The 21,665-nt window shown below is 37.5% G+C and overlaps 1 protein-coding gene across 1 annotated transcript in view; it reads right to left on the bottom strand.

Moving 5' to 3' along the window:
- RNF216 (ring finger protein 216) overlaps positions 1-21,665 on the bottom strand; it is a 196,629-nt gene that overhangs the window by 108,034 nt on the left and 66,930 nt on the right. The window contains exons 3-7 of the mRNA XM_069084744.1: positions 20,346-20,512; positions 16,111-16,911; positions 15,091-15,167; positions 12,261-12,363; positions 5,893-6,057 (exon numbers count right to left, since the gene is read on the bottom strand). Of these exons, the coding sequence (XP_068940845.1) occupies positions 5,893-6,057; positions 12,261-12,363; positions 15,091-15,167; positions 16,111-16,911; positions 20,346-20,512 (1,313 nt within the window). The remainder of the gene's footprint in view (positions 1-5,892; positions 6,058-12,260; positions 12,364-15,090; positions 15,168-16,110; positions 16,912-20,345; positions 20,513-21,665) is intronic.

Here is a 21,665-nt window from a genome sequence, read left to right as displayed (position 1 = left end):
ATTTTAACTTAGCTATTTCTAATTAGCCATTTCCCCTCCTTTTCCTATTTCAATGCCACCATTTAAGGTGAATGTTAAGATAATGTTTCAAGAGAATTATCCATCTTGCTATTAAGGCGTTATATGTAGTTAAACTCAGATGTCCACAGTGAACTGTCTGAGAAGCTGAATGATTATATATAGTAAGTCCTGGTCTCTCTTGGCCCCCTTCTCTTCTCCCTCTGCTATTTCGCTTGATAACCACAACAGCTCCCATGGATTTAATTACCATCTATATGTTGATGATTCTCACATCTACCTATCTTGTCCCAAATTCTCTGCTGATCTCCAATCTCACATCTGCAATTCCCTTTCAGACATCTTAAATTAGATGGTCAGTAGACATCTTAAACATGTCCAAAATGGAACTAATGCTCTTTTGCCATAACCATCCCTATCTCCTACCAACTTCTCTATTACTGTGGAGGACAAGTCCATCTTCCCGGTGAACCTAGGAATCATCTCTGACTCGTCAATATTTCTCACCTCCCCCCATCCGATCTATATGTATTTGTTTGCTTGTTGTCTCCCCCATTGGACTGTGAGCTCCTTGAGGGCAGGGACCTTATGTTGTCTCTCTTTGTATCCCCAGAGCTTAGCACAGTGCCTGGCACACAGCAGGTGTTTAATAAATGTTTATTGATGACTTTTTCAGACAAATGTGGCAATGGCTAAAGTTTCTTGTACCTCAATTTTCTTGTCTGGTACAAAAAATTGAAAACAATACAATGAAGTATCTTATGACAAAAGTTTACGACAATATTCTGTGGGCAAGAGAAGCCTAGAAGACCTGTTGGGTTGCTATCTTGTCATCTTATTGTCATTTTTTTAGTAGGCTCTTTAAGCCCTGGGTATTATGAAACTAAGTAATAGAGGTTAAAATAAACTAAGACAAAAAGCAAGGTCCCAAATATGCCAAGATGGTTATGACAACATTTTTTTGTGACAGCAAATAAGGGAAAATGGTGGAGAGTGCCCACTGACCAGGGAAGGGCTGAAGAAATTGTGATATATGAATGCAATGCAGTATAATTGTGCTGTAAGAAGTGACAAGAATTCTAAGAAAGATGGGAAGATCTTTATGCACTAATGCAAGAAATGAACCAAGAAAACAATATGTATAAGTATTATAGTGATAAAAGTACAATAAAATGGAGCTGAATGCTTTGGCCCAGAAGAGAATAGCAAATTGGCACCTTTCCTCTCTCATCTGAATAGTAGGGAACCACAGATGTGGAATGCTGCAAAGTGTCAGAACAACATTTAGTAAGTGACTTCTATAATACTAGCAATATATGGAATATAAAAACAATACAGAGAGCATTTCTGCTCCAGAAGAACTTATAATATGTATATGCCTATTCAAGATCCTTGAGCTGTGTGTTTTCTTTGTAGAGATGTTTGCATCTCTTATGGTTTTTCTTGTGGAAATCATGGAGCTGGGGAGAAAGAAATAGAGTTGAAAAGTAAATAATGCTTAGCTTAATGACACCTATGGAAAAAACTCTCTCCCATTACTTAGCAAACAAAGTAACATTAGGTGATTTCATCACAGAAAAGTCCTATTACAAAGTTAAGATCATTCAAGAGAGATCAGCGGTTGCAAAAGAATAGTCTTTTTGAATAAATGCTTTATTGTAACTGTTAACTACTAAAAGGAGATTATGACTTTAGGTCATCTCAAAGAAGCAAAAACTGGCTCTGCAGAATACATTTTAGGATCATTATTCTAACTTTTTCATTTTGGTTCAGAGCAGTGGGGAACATACTTTGAAAAAATCACCACCTCTCCCCAAACGAGACCATCAATTCTGTTCTTACATGACTGATATTTCAAACCATCAATGAAATACTGATGATACTTTGCTGAATCACAGAATTTGAACTGGAGGGGATCTGAGAGTATGTCATCCATGGCCCTTATTTTACAGATGAGGAAACTGAAGCCCATTAAAAATGAAGAGACTTGTCCAAGGTCATAATGGCAGCTGCTGAGCTGAGATTAGAGCTCTTTCCATTAGGTATTGATTGCCATACCAGAAGGCCATCAGACTTTCCTGACTATACAGTCACTGTTAGTACACAGGCTCCATTCAAACAGCTATGTATCAATAGGAGAGCTTTAGTAAAGTACTTTTGGGGACTGAGATGAAATGACAAGATCTAAAAAATAAAACATTAGTTTGCTAGTAGTTTTCGATCTTTTCCTGCTGTTTCAAAAGATGCTACTTTGTAAAGGTTTCTTGCACACACCCCTCTACCCACCTCCACCCCCTGCTTGTTTTGTCCTGTGGTGAAGCAATCTGAGAATTATGACACCACAGTCCGCCACTAAAAACATGATTACAAGGTCAAAGAGTGAGCTTCAACTTTACTAGATTATCAAGCAGAGAAAACAGAACTATGAGGAAGAAAAGTCATCATTTTGGAACCAGTCTGATGGAAAGACGGAATAGAATGCTCTATTCTTTGTATCTGTATCCCTAGTGCCTAGCATATAGGTGTTTAATAAAAGTTTGTTGGCTGATTAACCAAAATAGTTAAGATAAAGACAATGTATTTATCTGTATATGGCCCATCTGAAAGCTCTTCTTTCAAATTTTAAGGCTTGTTTTTGCAGCTTATTAAGCTGCTTCATTAAAAACGTTTAGTGTTTTGGATAGCTCCCAAAGAGCAGAAATAAAAAGTTAAAAGCCTTAGAAACTACATAGTTTGTAATGTAATCATCAGAAGACTTGTCCCAATGTACAACTATTTGTACCAAAAAGAGATGAACTAAAAAAATCTGCCACGATTTATAGAGACTGTTCATAACTGTGAGCTTTGCCCTTTTCTGCAGAGCTCTTGGATGGTCAATGTGCACTCCAAATTAGGATGCCATCTCACATACTTAAAATTACATCAGAGGTTCTGTTTCATGTCCCACATCAGAAGCATGAAATCCTGGCCTCAAAACATAAAGGCTGAAGTGACCATAGACTACAGCTCTTTGTCCTAAGACATGGATCCTACCTAAGAATAGCTTATGATGAAGTGCCAAAGCAGCTTTAAATGTTACAACTTACTTTGCAAAACACAGGGAAGCTCATTGAAATGCTTTGGCAAAGTACTCTTTTAACTCCTGTCCCTCCATCCTCTTCCTCTGGTTGCTTTTCCTGAACCTTTTTTCCCCTCAGTTACATGCAAAAATATTTTAATGTTTATTTTTATAAAATTCTGACCTTCAAATTCTCCTCTTCCCTCTTCATGACAAACAATTTGATATAGGTTATACACGTGCAATCATCCCAAACCTATTCTTCATCCTTTCTGCCCTCATCATGATTTCCAATTATGGATTAATACTGTTGTTTAACCACCTCAACTCATACTAAACCACATCCTTGATTTCCTCACCCTCTTGTCCTACTGGCACACATACCTTGGCAAACACCAACTCAGGAGTATCCCTTATCAGTCTGCCCTCTCTGATCCTACTTCATGAGCTTTTGAATGCCATTGGGGTAAATCATATAATGGTGCACCCTAAGGTCCACTACAGATTTGTATCACCTACTCTCAAGTGGAAACCTAAATACTGTAGAATACGGAATTATCTATGTAAATGTTTTAACTCCCCGGGCAGAATGTCAACTTCTTGAAGGTAGGGGTTGTTTTTTGTTTTGTCTTTGGATCTCCAGCTCAGGGGACTTGCACATACAGACAGTTCTTGCTTTACATAAATTCACATTAAATAAACTTAACTTTATGTAAATAAAGCAAATAATTCTGAAAGAAATCTGCATTGCAAAAAAATCACTTATGTTGACTTTACTGTACAGCACTGCCCTCTTTCTCTCTGAGACCTCCACACATTAAATCAAAACAAAAAAAAAAGCAACTAAAAAACCCTCCAAGTGAAGCCACCGCCAGATGGGGGCTTTGTTGCAGACCTGCAAAGTCAAGAGAAAAGACCTCTGCCCTCCCCCGCCCAAGTATCTAGTCCCCAAAAGTCCTCATTCAGGTACCAAGGATCTGTCCCCATCCTCTCCTGTCTAGCCCCCACGTGGCTAGCCCCAGGCCCTCACTAGGTTTCTCCTCCCACTCTCACTTTTCTTTCCCTAACCCCAAAATGTCCTTGAATCCTTTGACAGCTTCCTTTTATGGACACACAGACCCCTTCCTCCCACCACTCTTCCCTTTCCCCATGTCCAGAAGGCAAATTCACATTACATAAAAATTTGTGCAATGGTCCACTTATGTAAAGCAAGCACTGTCTGTAGGAGGCTTTTAATAAATAACCATCTAATTGAATGTGAAAGTCCATGTTAATTCATCAAGTCCTACCCCACTGGACAACAAAGGTCTGATCTTACAAATCTTTCAAAGAAATCTGACGTGAATTACCTTACCTCACACCTCACTAACCATAAATCCTAGTTTCCATTCTTGACTAAGAAGCATTTCTTTTTTTATGTTTACAGAAAACAAGTTTATCTCTTCTGAATACACACACACACACACAAATCTATTTTCCCCTTGCTTCCTCTCACCTGTCCTTCATGGCACCCGTTTCCCATATGCTAACAGAAAGCAGGGACTTTCTGGTCATAAGCTGCTCTACAATGCCGGCTGGGAAAATTTCCATGATGCCAGGTCATAAACAATTCAGGTCATACCTAAGGCTGCTTGGGCAGGTATAGGAAGTAACTGCTTTCTAGGAAAAGTCTAACTGATTGTGAGAAGAAATGTCAATAGGAGCAGAGCATCCTGGTTACTGGAAAATGTAGAACTAAGTGGCTCTTCAAAGAGAATAACAGGGTCAATTCATAAAATCACATCATAAAGCTAGAAGCAACTTGCAGATATCCCATGGTAAAGTACACTCCCTTTGGTCACTGCCTCCTCCAATCTTGGATCAGCATCTAGTTCAAGTAAAAAGGAATTAACCAGAGATATCCTGCAGCCTCCTAAATGGATACAGATCAGATGACAGAGGGAGGAATTTTTTCAAGGCTAGTCACAGTAACAGTAATGTTGACAAGGAGTGGTGTCTTTGATGAGGATTACCAACCCAAAGACACACCAATAGTTATTTATGAGAAATATAAGGTGTATGTTTAAAAAGTACAGAATACACCATGACAGGCCTTCAGGGCTGTTCTATACTGTGAGAACCACTGTTATATATATATATGTTAGTCTTAATGACTGTGCAAAAAGGTACAGCAGGTTTTAGTCCTTTTTATTCCTTAGTGTCACACATCTGTCTAGTTTTTTTCTTAAAGATCTTTTTTTCTTAAAGACCACTTCCCTTAGTAATCAGTCCTAGCATTTGAGCATCCTACCATGAAGATGATTGTTATGTCTATCACATTTCTGCTCTTCTTTAAGGCCTCTGGAGAAAGGAAAAGGATCAAATTTCTCCTCTATTCAGTCCTACCTTGGACAACCTCTTTGGGTCTCAGATTCTCTTTTTTTTTCTTTTTGGAGGGGGGAAGGCAGGGCATTTGGGGTTAAGTGACTTGCCCAAGGTCACACGGCTAGTAAGTGTTAAGCGGCTGAGGCCGGATTTGAACTCAGGTCCTCCTGACTCCAGGGCTGGTGCTCTATTCACTGTACTACCTAGCCACCCCAGGACCAATAGCAAACTGAAAGGTTTTAACCTGGGTGACTTCTCAGAATCCTTCCATTTCAAAATCTGCCAGCTCCCAAGAATCTCCTGTCCCTGTCCTCCCCCCAAAGGCCACACCTTCACTTTTTGTTCTGGCAGGGAAACCACACTCAATCCTTTAATCTGACCTCTTTATGTAGATACTGGGGAAGAAGTAGGAGTGGGATATGAAAAGGAATCTAAGAACATAAGTGGAGAACCTTTCTGGTGATTGCATAGTGTCCCTTGAGCTCATGTAGTGCCCACTTGATGTCCTGAGTGCTGAGCATCTTGAAATCTTCCATGAGTAGATCAGTAGCTTGTATAAAGCAACGCTGGTCAAGAGGAGTAAGTTTAGAAAAGTCAAAATAGTCCACTTTAGACACCTGAAATGAAAGAGAAGCAGAAAATTAATAAAAACTGCTAATGGGATGTGTTTCCAACACAACAAACAAATATACAAAGAACCCTTAAGTTATCTCAAAAGCAACTGGGTCTAATTTCCCATCCCATGAGAAAACATGAATTAACAGGGGGAATGGGGGGAGGGGGGTTAGAAGAGTAAGAGAAAACCAAGGTAGTAGTTCTATAGTTTTGTTTTAACATTTCTCAGTGGTAAACTACCTTTTCCTTTATTTTTTTACTTCTATTTTATAGAGATTAAAAAAATAGAGGCTTCCTAATATTATAGTGCTCTTGCTTAATTTTAAAACAAGTTATTACCAGAGACTAATATCTAGTTCATATTTTATCTTCTGTTGAGACTAGGAAATTTTTTTTTCCTAATAAAATTTTATTTTATTATTAGTTCCAAATTTTGTCCTCTACTCCTCCAACTCTACCAATCAAGAAAGCAATCAAAATTGAAGCCATTACAAATATACAAAGACACACAAAACAAATTTCTACTTTAGCCATGTTCTAAAAAAAGAAAGAAAAAGAAAAAAATGCTTCAATCTCTACTAAGTCCAACAGTTCTCTATTTGTAGGTGGATAGCACGTTTTATCATGAGTCCTTGGGAATTGTGGTTGGTCATTGTGTAGAAGTCCTTCAGGGTTGATTATTTTAACAATATTGCTGTTAACTATATAAATTGTTTCTGTGTTTCTGCTCACTTCACTTTAAGTAAATTTGTACAAGTCCTGCCAGGATTTTCTGAAACCATCTTCAACATCATTTCTTATAGCACAATAGTATCCCATTAAATTCACATGCCTTAACTTACTTATTCAGCTATTCCCTAATTGATGGATATCCCCTAAGTTCTGATTTTTTGCTAACGCAAAAAGAGCTATTACAAATACTTACTAGCTGTGGGTTCCTGGGCAAGTCATTTAACTGTTTGCCTCAGTTTTGTAATCTATAAAATGAGCTGGAGAAGGAAACGGCAAATCATTCTACCAGCATCTTTGCCAAGAAAACCCTAAATGAGGTCACAAAGAGTTGAATATGACTGAAACAAATGAACAACAATCTTCTACCGATCAATCTCTTACCCAGTACCAAACTGTTTTGATGATTATAGTCTTGTAATATAGTCTTGAGATTTGGTACTGTTAATCCTCTATGCTTCATATATTTATTTCACTGGTCCCCTTAATATTTCTGATCTTTTGTTCTTACAAATGAAAGCTCTACAAAGTAATTCTCTGATAATTTGATTGGTATGGCACTAAATAGTAAATTAATTTAGGTAGTATTGTGATTTTTATTACACTGGCTCAGCCCACCCATGATTAATTAATATTTCTCCAATTATTTAGATCTGTATTTATGTAAAGTGCTTTTTAAATTGTGTTCATATTGTTCCTGTGTGTGTCTTGGCAGGAAGCCTCATAAGTGTTTTATACTATCTGAAGAATTTATCTCCTGCTGAATTTTGTTGATAATATCCAGAAATGTTGATGACTTCTGTGGGTTTTACATCCTGCAACTTTGCTTAAGTTATTAATTATTGCAATTAGTTTTTTAGTTGACTTGTTAAGTTTCTCTAAGAAGTAAAACATCTAGTGATAGTTTTGTTTCCTCATTACTGCCTCTGTTTGTTCTTTCAATATCTTTTTGTTGTTTTAATGGTTTAGCTAGCATTTCTAATACGATATTGAATAGTAGGGGCAATCATGGACATCCTTGCTTCACTCCAGATCTTAACAGAAAGCCTTCTAAGCTTATCCCCATTGGAGATAATGCCTGTTTCTTGGTTTCTGATAAATACTACCTATCATTTTAAGGAATGCTCCATTTGTTCCTGTACTTTTGATAGGGGATTGCAATTTATCAAAAGTCTTTTCTGCATCCATTAATATAATCATATGATTTTTATTGTGTTTGTTGTTAACATGGTCGATTTTGCTAATAGTTTGCCTAATACTAAGCAGTCATGCATTCCTGGTATAAATCCAGCCTGGTCAGAGTGCATGATCTTTTGATATACTGCTGTAATCTCTTTCCTAGCATTTTAGTTAGAACTTTTGCATCAAGGTTCCTAAGGAAATTGGTCTATAGTTTTCATTTTCTATTTTGACTCTCCCAAGTTTAGGTAGTAAGACCATATTTGTGTCAACAAAGGAAGTTGGTAAGATTCTTTACCTATTTTTTCCAAACACTTTGTGTAGCATTAGAATTAGTTGTTCTTGGGGCGGCCAGGTAGCACAGCGAGTAAGACCACTAGCCCCAGAGTCGGGATGACCTGGGATCGAATCCGGGCTCAGACACTTAGCACCCACCCAGAAACACCTGGCTGTGTAACCTTGAGCAAGTTACTTAACTCCAATTGCTTAGGGGAGGCCAGGTGGCACAGCGAGTAAGAGCACCAGCCCCAGAGTTGGGATGACCTGGGAACGAATCCGGGCTCAGATACTTAGCACCACACCTAGAAATAACTGGCCGTATAACCTTGAGCCCAATTGCTTAAAAAAAAAAAAAAAAAGATTTAGTTGTTCTTTAAAAATTGGTAGAATTTGACTGTAAATGCATCTCTTCTTGATTATTTTTTAGTTCATTTATGGCTTATTTGATTTCTTTTTCTGGGATGTGAGTATTCTATTTTCTCTTCTGTTAATCTGGACAATTTAAATATTTTTATAAATAGCCATGCATTTTGTTAAGAGTTGCAGGTTTAAGGGGCGGCCAGGTGTCTCAGTGAGTAAGAGCACCGGCTCCAGTGTCGGGATGACCTGGGAATCAAATTCGGGCTCAGATACTTAGCCCGACACCCAGAAATAACTGGCCGTGTAACCTTGAGCAGGTTACTTAACCCCGATTGCTTTAAAAAAAAAAAAGTGTCAGGTTTACTGGCATAGAGTTGGGCAAAACGGCTTCTAAGAATTGCTTTTATTTCATTTTCATGGGTTGCAAAACTTACTCTTTTCATTTTTGATGCTGGTTATCTTTTTAAAAAATGAAATTAGCCAATGGCTTGTCTAGTTTTTTTTCTTAAAACAGTTCTTAGTTTTGTTAGTTCAATGACTTTTTTCACTTTAAATTTCAAGTCTCTCCTTTGATTTTCAGGATTTCTAATTTTGTTGGCTAACTGAAGGCTTTGTTTTTGTTTTTTTTAAGCAATCGGGTTTAAGTAACTTGCTCAAGGTTATGTGGCCAGTTATTTCTGGGTGGGTGCTAAGCACCTGAGCCCAGATTCGATTCCCAGGTCATCCCAACACTGGAGCCGGTGCTCTTACTTGCTGTGCTACCTGGCCGCCTCAACTGAAGGCTTTTACCTTGTTGGTTTTCTAAATTTTCAGATGCATTATCAATTTATTGATCTGTTCTTTCCCTCTTTTATTGATAACATCAGTATTCAGACATATATTTTTCCTTAAATATTTCTTTGGCTGCTTCCCACAAATTCTCTCTCTCTCTTTTTTTTGCTTTTTGGAGGGCAATTGGGGTTAAGTGACTTGCCCAAGGTCACATGGCTAGTTTTGTGTGTGTGTGTGTGTGTGTGTGTGTGTGTGTGTGTGTGTGTTAAGTGTCTGAGGCCGGATTTGAACTCAGATCCTCCTGCCTTCAGGGCCAGTACTCTATTCACTGTGACACCTAGCCGCCCAAAATATGTTAAGTTTTATTTATTTATTTTTTGCTTTTTTGGAGGGCAATTGGGGTTGTGACTTGCCCAAGGTCACACGGCTAGTTTTTGTGATAAGTGTCTGAGGGCGCATTTGAACTCAGGTCCCTCCTTACTCCAGGGCTGGTGCTCTATTCACTGCACCACCTAGCTGCCCCAATAAGCTGGGGGATTTTTTTGCCTTTTTTTTTTTTGGAGGGGGGAAGGTAGGGCAGTTGGGGTTAAGTGACTTGCCCAAGGTCACACGGCTAGTTTTTTGTGTTAAGTGTCTGAGACCAGATTTGAGCTCAGGTCCTCCTGACTCCAGGGCCAGTGCTCTATTCACTGCACCACCTAGCTGCCCCCACAAATTCCGGTATGTAGTCTCACTGTTGCCATTATCTTTAATGAAATTACTGTATCTATAATTTGTTCTTTGATCTGTTCATTCTTTAGGATTAAATTAATTAGTTTCCAATTAATTTTTAGTCTATGATTCAAACAATAATGAATGAAATTTTTGCTGTACTGTCAGAAAAAGACATACTTAATATTTATGCTTTTCTGCATTTGTTTGTGAGATTTTTATGCCTTAAAACTTGGTCAGTTTTTATGAAAGTCTTGTACAGTGAAAAAGTAGTTAAATTCCTTAATATTTCCCTTCAATATTCTCTGGATGTATCACATCTAACTTTTCTAAAATTTTATTCATCTATTCAACTTCTTTCCCATTTACTTTGTGGTTAAATTTATCTAGGTCTGAGAAGGGTAAACTGAGATCCTCCACTATAATAGTTATACTAGAGGTAGATAATTTTAGGTTGCAATTCTAGATCCGTTCTTTTCAAGAATATCATATTCTAAGCCCTTCATTCCTTTAAAATGATAGCTGCTAAGTACTGTGTGATTCTGACTGTGGCCCCACAGTACTTTAATTACATCTTTTTGGATATTTGAACTACTTTCTCCTTGAACTGAAAGTTCTAGATTTTAGCTAGAGTATTTCTGGGAATTTTCATTTTGGTGTTTCTTTCAGGAAGTGACTAAGAGATTCTTTCAACTTCTACTCTGTTCTCTGGTTCTAAGCTATTTTGGCAGTTTTCTTTTTTTGGCTGGGGAAAGGCAAGGCAATTGGGGTTAAGTGACTTGCCCAAGGTCACACAGCTAGTAAACGTGTCAAGTGTCTGAAGCTGTATTTGAACTCAGGTCCTCCTGACTCCAGGGTCTGTGTTCTATTTACTACACCACCTAGCTGCCCCTAGAAGTTCTCTTATAATTTCTTTAAATATATGTCTAAGCTCTTTTTTGTTGCTGTTATTCATAGCTTTCAGGCAGATTAATTCTTTATTTACCAGTACTTCCAAAGTGTTGTGATACAGGCACAGGTAAGTTAATAAACCTCTAGGCCTAAGCTCTGCAACTTCCTGACTCAGGTTTGGGTTTATTGTTTTGTGTGTAGTTGAGTTTCAGTAGACTGTTGCTGGACTCAGTCACTGTCAGCCTACAGTGAGGTTGTGAAGGATACATTCTAAAGATTAAAAGTGATTGAGCTACTGGCCCCACTTTGGTCTTGTTCTTTAACCCTTGTTTTTCTACTTCAGGCTTGTGTGATGGTGGGCTCATGGCTAGAACCAAGTCACTACTGTGCCCCTGTGCTCAGGAATTTCATAGGCAATTTTCTAGAATTTGTTTTTGTTCGGTTCTTAACTAGGAACTCTCACTTGATCACAGGCACTATTCTCTGCCTTGGACTTGTGACCCAGAACTGAGTAATGAGTGACAGAGCTGCCAGATGGCACCCATTCCTCCTCTAATCTCTTGCCTCAGAGCTCTATCTTGGTTCCCTTTCAATTCCTGGGTGCTAGGATGCTTGCCAGACCACTGCCAAGTTATGTGCTATGCTAAAGGTTAAGAACTGAGACGCTGCTCTGCGCCTGGGCTCAGAGTCACACAGCTAAGTTCCTGAAGTTGGTTTTGTACTAGGTACTCAACCAGGGTCCCATCTTCTGTTGTAGTTGCTCCTCTTTGCCCTGGATCGATGACCCAGAACTGGGTAATGGGCACCGGAGCTGCCAGACGGTACCTATTCTTGTTCATAGTGCTAGTTTGGGGACCCACTTGGATTTCTTTCTGTCCTGGACGCTGGACTACTCCCAGTCTCACTCTTGCTGTGGCTACCACTGCCCTGGGCTCCTAGATCTTGACTCTGTAACGAACTATGAAATTAAAAGCTGTAGCTTTTTTTTGTTTTAGGGTTCTTTTTGGTCAGAGGGGTCAGGATAAAGAGAAGAAGGGCTGGGCAATGACAGGCAGAAATTAAATTTAATTAATTAAATTAACTACAGGCTTCACAGTAGCCTACGTTGGCAAATATCAGAAAAACATGAGTAAAACTTTGAAATCCTACTCTAGGCATTAAAATAAAAAAAATCTGCAAACAACAATAGAATATTGAAATCTGTTTTCCTCCCCTTAAAGAGTATGATAAAAGATAAGGCAAGGTGCATACTGGAAAACATTAGGAAAAAGAATACTATACTTGCCTTTTTCTCATCTTGGCTGGCGAGCAGGCTGCTATTAGGATTTAAAACCACTCTGCCTTCCTTCTTTGGATAATCTGGGTTTTCCAGAAGAAAATTGCAAAGTCTGAAAAAACCACAAAACAAACCAAACATTACCTTCCTATTTCTCCAAAGTGAAATAACCTGCAGAATGAGGGAAATTTAACATTAGAAATTAAAACTCTCTATTACAGTAAAATTGGCCACTAGTTTACTAAAAATTTTATCAGTTCATTAAAAAAAAACATTTATAGTGAAATGATCTTAAGTTGCAATGTTCATTTATTCTCCCTCCTTCATATTCAATGCCTGAACCTGCTGGTTGATACTACCAAGTCATGGGTAAATCATGACAGTTAAAAAAGTGGGAGACAAGTGATTGTACTATGTACTGCCATTATTTGCCAAGGAGATAAAATAATAGTTCTGTGTGCTTTTACATATGCACACATATCGATTATACACATAAATTAAAGCTGACAATTCATTCAACAAGCATTTACAAAGCACTTAACTTCATTCAAGGAACTTGGGCTCTATGCTGGAGATGTAAAGACAAATTGAAAAATAATCCCCACTCTGAAGAAGCATACATTATACTGGAATAAGTAAAAACTTTTATTTTTTTCTTCAGTTATTTCCAAATGTATCAGGAATAAAGGATAATGAATTAGTTATTTTAAGTTATAGTCTCCTCTACAGTACAAAGCTGATTTAATTTATTTCAATGCAGAATGTTCGTACAAGAAAACATCAAACCCATTAACTCAATTTCTTCATTCTGAAGCAAGATCTAATAAATTAGGCAAACTGTATAAGATTTCTCCCAAATGTGACAAGTACTACTCAATTTATGAATATCCAACATAATAGTTTCCTTACATGAAAGGCAGCCACACATCATCTCCACTGTAGACCTAAACAACTCCAACAGATTCGCATATTTTTTCTCACCTGAACAACCCACCCAACTATTCCCAAATTATCTCAATATCAATAATCAGTAACAAGATCTTTGGTAAAGGGATCAAATGACAATGAAAGGACAAAGTCAGAGAGTTCATTTTCTCATTCCAGTCAGATCCCACTATTATTTCTTGCTTTTCCTTCTTCCATCTTGTCCCAAGAATCTAGGGCTAAAATCAAAAGGAAATCAAAACTGGCTATGGGCCTATAAGAAATTCCCATTTATCTAGATATTAATGGTGATCTTTATTTGCTTCTAGTAAAAGCTTGGGATCTACTGTCTCATGATAAAGAAATGTAGACATCTAGCATGAGCAAAAGGTGATATTGGTTTAAGTACACTGTATACAACTCAACAGGAAATAAAGAATTCTAAAAAAAATCTACATAACAATCACATGCATCACTGCTACAAGTACAATTAATTATGGTGGTTTCTAATCTAGAGTTAGATGTAAATAGCTAATCCTAAAGATTTTTCATGAATTTTTTTTTATTTATGGGATAAGAAAAGTTTATATTAAATTTTAATCTAAAATGAAACTTGTCATTTCCTCTTCTAGTTATATTAGATATAGAAACTGGATTCAATGTACAGAATAAGAAATACATTTCAAAAATGGGAGTTTGGCCAATATGGGAATTTGTTTTCCTTGAGTATGCATATTTATTACAAAGGTTTTGATTTTTTTTTCCAGTGGCGCTGAGAGGAGTTAGAAGAGAGAGGGGAAGCTAAAGACAGAGCTGTCAAAAAAGAAAAAAAATGTCATTGAAGCATTTATTAAAAATTCACAGAGAGAACAGAAGTCAGAAGGACTCACAGAAAAACAAAACAACTTTGAGAGGTTTATGTTGAGTTTAATATACAAGTTGTCCCCAAAATCCTAGAGTAATTTTAGTAGCTTAAAACTGCACTAAGGCTTCTGGAACATCCTGCATTTAAAAAGAAAAGAAAGAGATTCATAGTTTATTGTAAAATCTTCCTTTTATGTTTCACTATGTATATGGAAGTGCTCATTTTAGTTCATATTTTTAACATCCAAATTAAAAAGCTTTAAAAAATAATAATTTAAAAGAAAGCTATTTATAGTATTTTATGGACATGACCCTTTTAGGTTGGGCAGTGTTAATTCCAGTGGTAAAAAAACAAAGAGGGAATGAATATTTCTTCCTGGCAAATCCCAAAGGCTTTATGCCTGTTCAATTTTGGCTGCCTGTTATTTTAAATGAGTTTATACTAACAAACAGATATAACTCAACAAAATGCTATAATATTCAATCAAATACCAAATTAATCATTCAAGCATATCTCTTTGCAAATGTTTCTAGTATCTTCTTGATAAGAGTGAGAGAAAAAACCAGTAAGAGAAAATACTTTTTTATCTATATAGTCCAAAACAAAGGTAGGTATTAAAGTCCTACTGTTACCTACAGAAAGAATATCTAAATGCCATACAAGAACTTTAATAGTTGAAATCTAATCTCTCGCAAAGTGATACTAAAAAAAAATCTTGCTGAAACATCCAATAATGTCATAAATTATAAGGAAAATGAAATTACAAGTATAACCAAATTGACAACAGCATCATCTGAAAAATGGCAGCCCTAGAACACATTAACTGAAAGTGCTGAAAGATGCTACCAATCTGAACTGTAACTATATGGATGTGTGCTTCCCAAACTACCAGATGTAAACACACTGGGAAAAAACAAGATCATTTTGCTGTTACAGTACATTTTCTAGAACACTAACATAAAAATGACCTACTATGACTAGGTCCATCTACTATGACAAACATAAGAGTCACCTACTATGACAAAAATATGTTTCGAGTTTTATACTTACATATTTAAATCATAAAAATTCTTCAAATGAATTACTTCTTCAATATACCCACTTGCTACATCTGGAAATCTCGCTTCCTAGAGAAGAATAAGCACATTAGTTCCATTTCATTAACTATAAAACTTTAGAACACTGAGTAAAAACATACAGCTGTTTTAATTATCTTTCTGAATACCATGTTTCTATTGCATTACATCAAACACTGGAAGAGGCTTTAAGGCAGTTCTAAAGCAGGCCAATAACTAGGATTCAGACTCATTTGTCTGAATGGGATTCTAGAGCGTTAGAACTAAAAGAGACTCTAAAGGTCCAATTCCTACACTTCTCTGAAGCTCAGAAAGGTGAAACCAAGGTCACACAGGAAATCACTAGCAGAGCTCAAACAAGAATCTAGGGCTCCTTAATTTCAAATACAATATGCGTTGAGCTATGCTGCATTGCTGTTTTCTTTATACCACCCATTAGTGTTTTCATTAGAAACTGAAAAAAAAAATCTAAATTGTTTTAAATCACAGAAAACTCAGTGTGTTTGGGGTTTTAATTCAAAAAAAGACAAACTGAACAAAAAGCCAAGGCTCCTGTCAATCAAGCAATCCAGTGCTATCTCAGGGAGCCTGAATTCCTGCTACTCCAACGCCAGTAACTTCAAGGGGCACAGGCATATAGAAAAAGCTTCTGATTCAATTTTCATATGTAAAATTATCATGCCAATATGCCCAATACCCTAAGGCATCTATCTGGATATGGTTCTTAGGAAAATTTTGATGGAAAATATAACCATTGGGGCAGCTAGGTGGAGCAGTGAATAGAGCACTGGCCCTGGAGTCAGGAGGACTTGAGTTCAAATCCGACCTCAGACACTTAACACTTACTAGCCATGTGACCTTGGGCAAGTCACTTAACCCCAATTGCCCTGCCTTCCCCTTCCAAAAAACAAAAACAAAACAAAACAAAAAAAAGAAAGTGTTCCCATTATGAAAGATTTTTCCCCCTACTGTTTGATAAAGAAATAAGACTTACTGTTTCTCTCACTAGCAGTGTAATAAATTCTTGATCTGCATCAGTGCCTCCTTGTTCTGGAACATTTCCCAAATCAGGTTGATGAGATCCAGGGAATGGGAAAGCTGGACCAGGCTGCTCATCATCTATTGCCAGCTGATGGTTTTTCTGTTCTCCAGGAGGATGGGCAGGCTGAGGAGAGGAAGGACCTGGGATCCCATCTTGCTGTGGTTCTGGTCTTGGAAAAGCTGGTCCTGGAATTTCATCTCGATATGAGAGGTCTGCTTCAGGCTGTCCCTGCTGTGGAACAACTTGATTTGCTAACTCATTCGGTTCTTGGTCTATGGGTTGGAAATAAGGATGATCTAACCAACTATTTTCTCTTATGGCCTGGTCATCCACTGCAGCAGCTGATTCTTGGTGGTTTGGTATGAGCTCTGGTTCAGAGTCTTCAGGTGACTGGCTCTGCACATTCGGATGCTTGCTCTGAAAGCTAGCTTCTTCTAAATTGATTATTTCCTTTTTCACACTGGGTTTCAAAATTAATTGAATGTCTTCGTTATTACTTGGTCCAGATTTGGGATTTCGGTCTTTTTTGGCCTTATGCTTACTGTGTTCAGAGGGGCCAGGCAACTGAGAATCCTGGTTTCTATTGTCATTTTCACTGACATTTGGTTCATTATTTGTAGTTGAAAAAAGACTATCCTTTTCTTGCAGAAATGTAGTCACACTCTTTTTAGAACCTCCTTCTCCCAGTCTATTCAGATCCTGCCACTGAGCAGCAGGTTTGACAATAGGCCGCAATAGTTGTTGTTTATTTGTCTAAAGTGGAAAAAAAGAGAAATGTTTGATATATTTAATAAAGCTGGTATTTACATATCCTTATATACTTGGTTAAAATTGTGAAATAAGAAAAACAGAAATTATTTTTGACATAATTTTATATGGAAATCAGGTCTTATTACCATTATAAATTATAGTGATTTGTGCCATAATTTCAAGAAAGTCTGTTACTTCTCTAGCAGTTTAATTTTAGTCTCTCTGAAGACCATGAAAATAAAAATGGAAAAGACTGACAAAATATTTTCCTGCATCTGACTACTATACAGATAGCTGTTTTATAAAATTGGAATTCATCAACAAAATCCAAAGCTGCTGATGACATTACAGATCTCCCATTTGCTTCTTTTGTTCTGTGATTAAAAGTAGTCTTTGGAAAAAAACCTGTTTGTAAAAGGATATTTATAGCAACCCCTTTTTTTGGTGGCTAAGAATTGGAAATTGAGGGGATGCCCATCAACTGGACAATGGCTGAACAAGTTGTGGTATACGGCATATGACTGTGATGGAATACTACTGTGCTACATAAGAAATGACAAGCAGAATGATTTCAGAAAAACCTAGAAAGACTTACATGAACTGATGTAAAGTGAAGTGAGCAAAACCAGAAGAACATTGTACATAGTAACAGCAACACTGTATAACAAACAACTGTCAATTACTTAGCTCTTCTCAGCAATACAATGATCCAAAGCAATCCAAAAGGACTCATGATGAAAAATGCTATCCATATCCAGAAAAAGAACTGAGGGGAGTCTAAATACTGACTGAAGCATACTATTTTTCACTTTCTTTTTTTGTTTCATGTATTCTTCCACAAAATGACTAATATGAAGAGGATGAAAGGAGGAATAGAATTTGGAACTCAAAATTTAAAAAAGAATGTTAAAAATTATTATTACATGTAATTGTGGAAAAATGTTTTTAAAATAGTCTTTTGAAGGGGTGACTAGGTGGAGCAGTGAATAGAGCACCGGCCTTGGAGTCAGGAGGACCTGGGTTAAAACACACACACACACACACACACACCCCTGGCTGAATGACCTTGGGCAAGTCACTTAACCCCGACTGCCCTCCAAAAAGCAAAAAATAAAAAAATAAAATAGTATTTTGACGTCACCAAATAATTCTTTGCTACTGTTTTAGAAGGCAACCAATTAAATCACTGCCCATTTGTGATTCTTTGGTAATAAAATACCTTAGAATGTTTTAAAAACAATTTAGCCTCTGAAATGAAATTGATTAAAATTCAACATACAAGTCTGATTCCTCCAAAAAGAGGTAATCAAATGTTATAAGAAAAGAAATCCAGATTATGGTGTCCGAGTATTGCTGCATATTACTTCAATTCAGCAACATCCTGGAGACCATCTCCAAATAACAGTGCAGTTCAGAGAACCTCAGTGCTACCCTAACATCCATTTCCATGTCACCAAACTAGGTCAGTTACCTCATCTATAAAATGAGAGTACTGTAGATGAACTCTGCTATCCCTCAAGATATAAATCCACAATCCTATGGGCCTATGAAAATCCTTACCCTCTTTGAAGAAGACCATGTTTCCTTTCTATTAAGATGAAATCACTATTAAATTCTGAGAGAAATATTCAGTTCCTAAGGACTCTCCAACTCACTGAGCAAGTGGGAATTTTTGCTGTCCTCATTCAAAGTGAAAAATTTTGAATTTTCTCTCAGAGTATCCTCCCAAAGCTCCTTACAGAACTGAAATTTAATGTACTTTCATTTTGCATCTCTAGAACCATATTGTAAATCAGTTTATTTCAAAAACTTATATATAGCTTAAAAAGCTTTTTCTAAGGTATCATTAGATATCTACTCATGTGGTAAGGCTTAGCTTACTAAGATGACTGAAATCAAACGACAAGAATTTGTTAAGTACTTATTAGGTAGTAGGTACTGAGACCTGCAGCGGATACGAAGAAAAAAAGCAAAAACAGTCCGTCCCAGCCCTCAAGAAATCTCTGAGGAAAGCCCACAACATATAGCCACAAGGAGCAATGCATTTCTTCTTTACAAAAGGAAGAAATGCAAGGGGCGGACAGGTGGCTTAGCGAGTAAGAGCACTGGCTCCAGTGTTGGGATGACCTGGATCGAATCCCGGGCTCAGATACTCAGCATCACACCCAGAAATAACTGGCCGTGTAACCTTGAGCAAGTTACTTAACCCCGATTGCTTTAAAAAAAAAAAAAAAGGAAGAAATGCTTAAGGGACAGGTCAGTCACTTTGGCAAGAAGGAAAAGGAACATATTGGAAAAAGATGATGATAAAACAGATTGGCTAACAGTTTCATAATTACATGCCTCAGAAGGACTTTGTGTGTGTGTGCGTGTGCACGCATGTGAACATGCACACAAACACACACATGCAAGCTGAGAATGTAGAAGAGGTGGAAAAATTACATGAGTGTATCAGAGAACCATGACGAAGTTTTATGTAGTTCTATTCAAAACAGACATCTTACCTGAGCCTGATCACAAATGTAAGAAAAAGGGATCAGACAGTCACTGCACATCTTCTCACAAACAAAAACATTCTACAGTGAGTGAAGACTGCACATTTACCTATACTACTATGCTCCTCAGGAAAAGTGCAAAGAGTAAAGTCAGTGAATCAATAATTCCTCTCTGGTGTCAGACAACAGAGTGTCCCGCAGGGTTTTAGTGCTAACATGTATAATGATTAGGCTCATCATAAATTTATTTCAGATATTGGTGGTAGGTAGAGCTTTGATAGGTTATCAGTTACAGGCTTTCTCCACACTTATCTAATTATGACCTATTACTATGATTCTATATCTGACCCTCTACAGAGCTAAAATGAATCTAGATCATGCATAGAAAACAGAATGATACAAACTGCTGGGGAAGACTTGAGTTCCTACAGTCCATTCCAAAAATTAAACAAAGTCATAATCATTTCTACTTTGGGTAAAAAGGGAATTGGTTGGGGCAGCCAGGTAGCACGAGTAAGAGCACCAGCCCCAGAGTCGGGATGACCTGGGATTGAATCTGGGTTCAGACACTTAGCACCCACCCAGAAACACCTGGCCGTGTAACCTTGAGCAAATTACTTAACCCCAATTGCTTAGGGGAGGCCAGGTGGCTCAGCGAGTAAGAGCACCGGCCCCAGTGTCGGGATGACCTGGGGATCGAATCCAGGCTCTGATACTTAGCACCACACCCAGAAATAAATGGCCGTGTAACCTTGAGCAAGTTACTTAACCCCAATTGCTTTAAAAAAAAAAAAGGAATTGATTATTAGAAAACTAGCTAAGAGTCTAGGTGGCTTTTTCAGCAACTTAAAGCACAGCGCTCTCCTCCGCAACATCCCAGTTTACAAAATACATTCTCCATTTTCATCAGTACCTCACCACTGTATTCTCAGGAAAACTCACTTCTGCCAAGATGACAACATCATCGTCATCGTCATCATTGTCATCGTCATCATCATAGCCATAGTCATCCTCTTCTTCATGCTGTCGAGAAGTTGGCAAAAGAGCAAGCTCTTCATCTGAGGAGTCTGATATGGTGATGAGGCCTTCATCTCTGTGACTTATCCTGTCTACAGAAAAGCAGGAAACATTACCTAGAAGCTAAGAGTTTACAGGGGCAGCAAGGTGGCGAGGTGGATTGAGCCCTGGGCCTGGAGTTAGGAGGACTCTTCTCCCAAGGTTGAAATCCAGTCTCATACACTAGCTGTGTGACCCTGGGCAAGTCATTTAACCCTGTCTACCTCAGTTCCTCACCTGTAAAATGAGCTGGAGAAGGAAATGGCAAACCACTTGAGTATCTTTGCCAAGAAAACCCCAAATGGGGTCATGAGGAGTTGGACATGAGTCAGAGAGGACCGGAACAACCCAACCAACAGAAAGGGTTTACAGCAGCTACACCTTAATCTGTCTACAAAGACTGAAACTACCCTTGGAATTTAAGTAACGATATCACTGAATTATTTAGCATGAATTCTTCTTCAAGAATTCTATAAAAATTAAGTGACATGCTCCCATTTCAGGCTTTACTGAGGCTTTTTATAATTATGGTACAGGTCCGACTGAGGGCTCAAAGTCTGCAGCATGGTTTTGGGGAAAGTGGAATGGTTTTGGATATAGGAAAGCTGAACTGAAGTACTCTGCCCTACCACTCTCTAAAATACCTTTATTAATTTATTTTTAATTTAAACACCAAAAGAACATTTGCACATAGTGAGCAGAATGCAAAGCATTCACTAAGTATATAAAATCATTATGCTCCATTTCATTTTTTTAAGTATATATAATAACTTGCACAATTAACTTTCGAAATAGCTGTTTGCATGTACTTTACTTCTGTCCTTTTCTGGGCACTTAAGAAAAACAAAAAAAAAAACCCTTCTAACAAATATGCTTAATCAAGTAAAAGAATCCACATAGTGGTCAAGTCCAAAAATTGATGTCTTTCTCCACTTTGAGTCTGTTACCTTCTTAAGTCTACTGAAGTTTTTGCTTAATGATGCCGTCCTTTACTCTACATTCATTTTATATTATCCAGGATTCTCTGTAATTGTCTTTCAGAACTTTGTCTTACGGAATGATATTCCATTACATTTGTGTTCAACCATTCCTCAACCAATGGCTATTTCCTTAGATGCTAATGCTTTACTTTTCTTTTTTCCTTTTAATTCCCTTTTTCAGGACCAAAAAGTTTGTCTTGTTTGAGACTATTAACTCTCCAGCATT

The sequence above is a fragment of the Petaurus breviceps genome, unplaced genomic scaffold (assembly GCF_028583685.1).
Source record: "Petaurus breviceps papuanus isolate PSGF00001 unplaced genomic scaffold, PetGlider_PUasm1.0 175, whole genome shotgun sequence".
In the NCBI taxonomy this organism is placed as follows: domain Eukaryota; kingdom Metazoa; phylum Chordata; class Mammalia; order Diprotodontia; family Petauridae; genus Petaurus; species Petaurus breviceps.
This window is presented reverse-complemented; position numbering and strand designations above follow the sequence as displayed.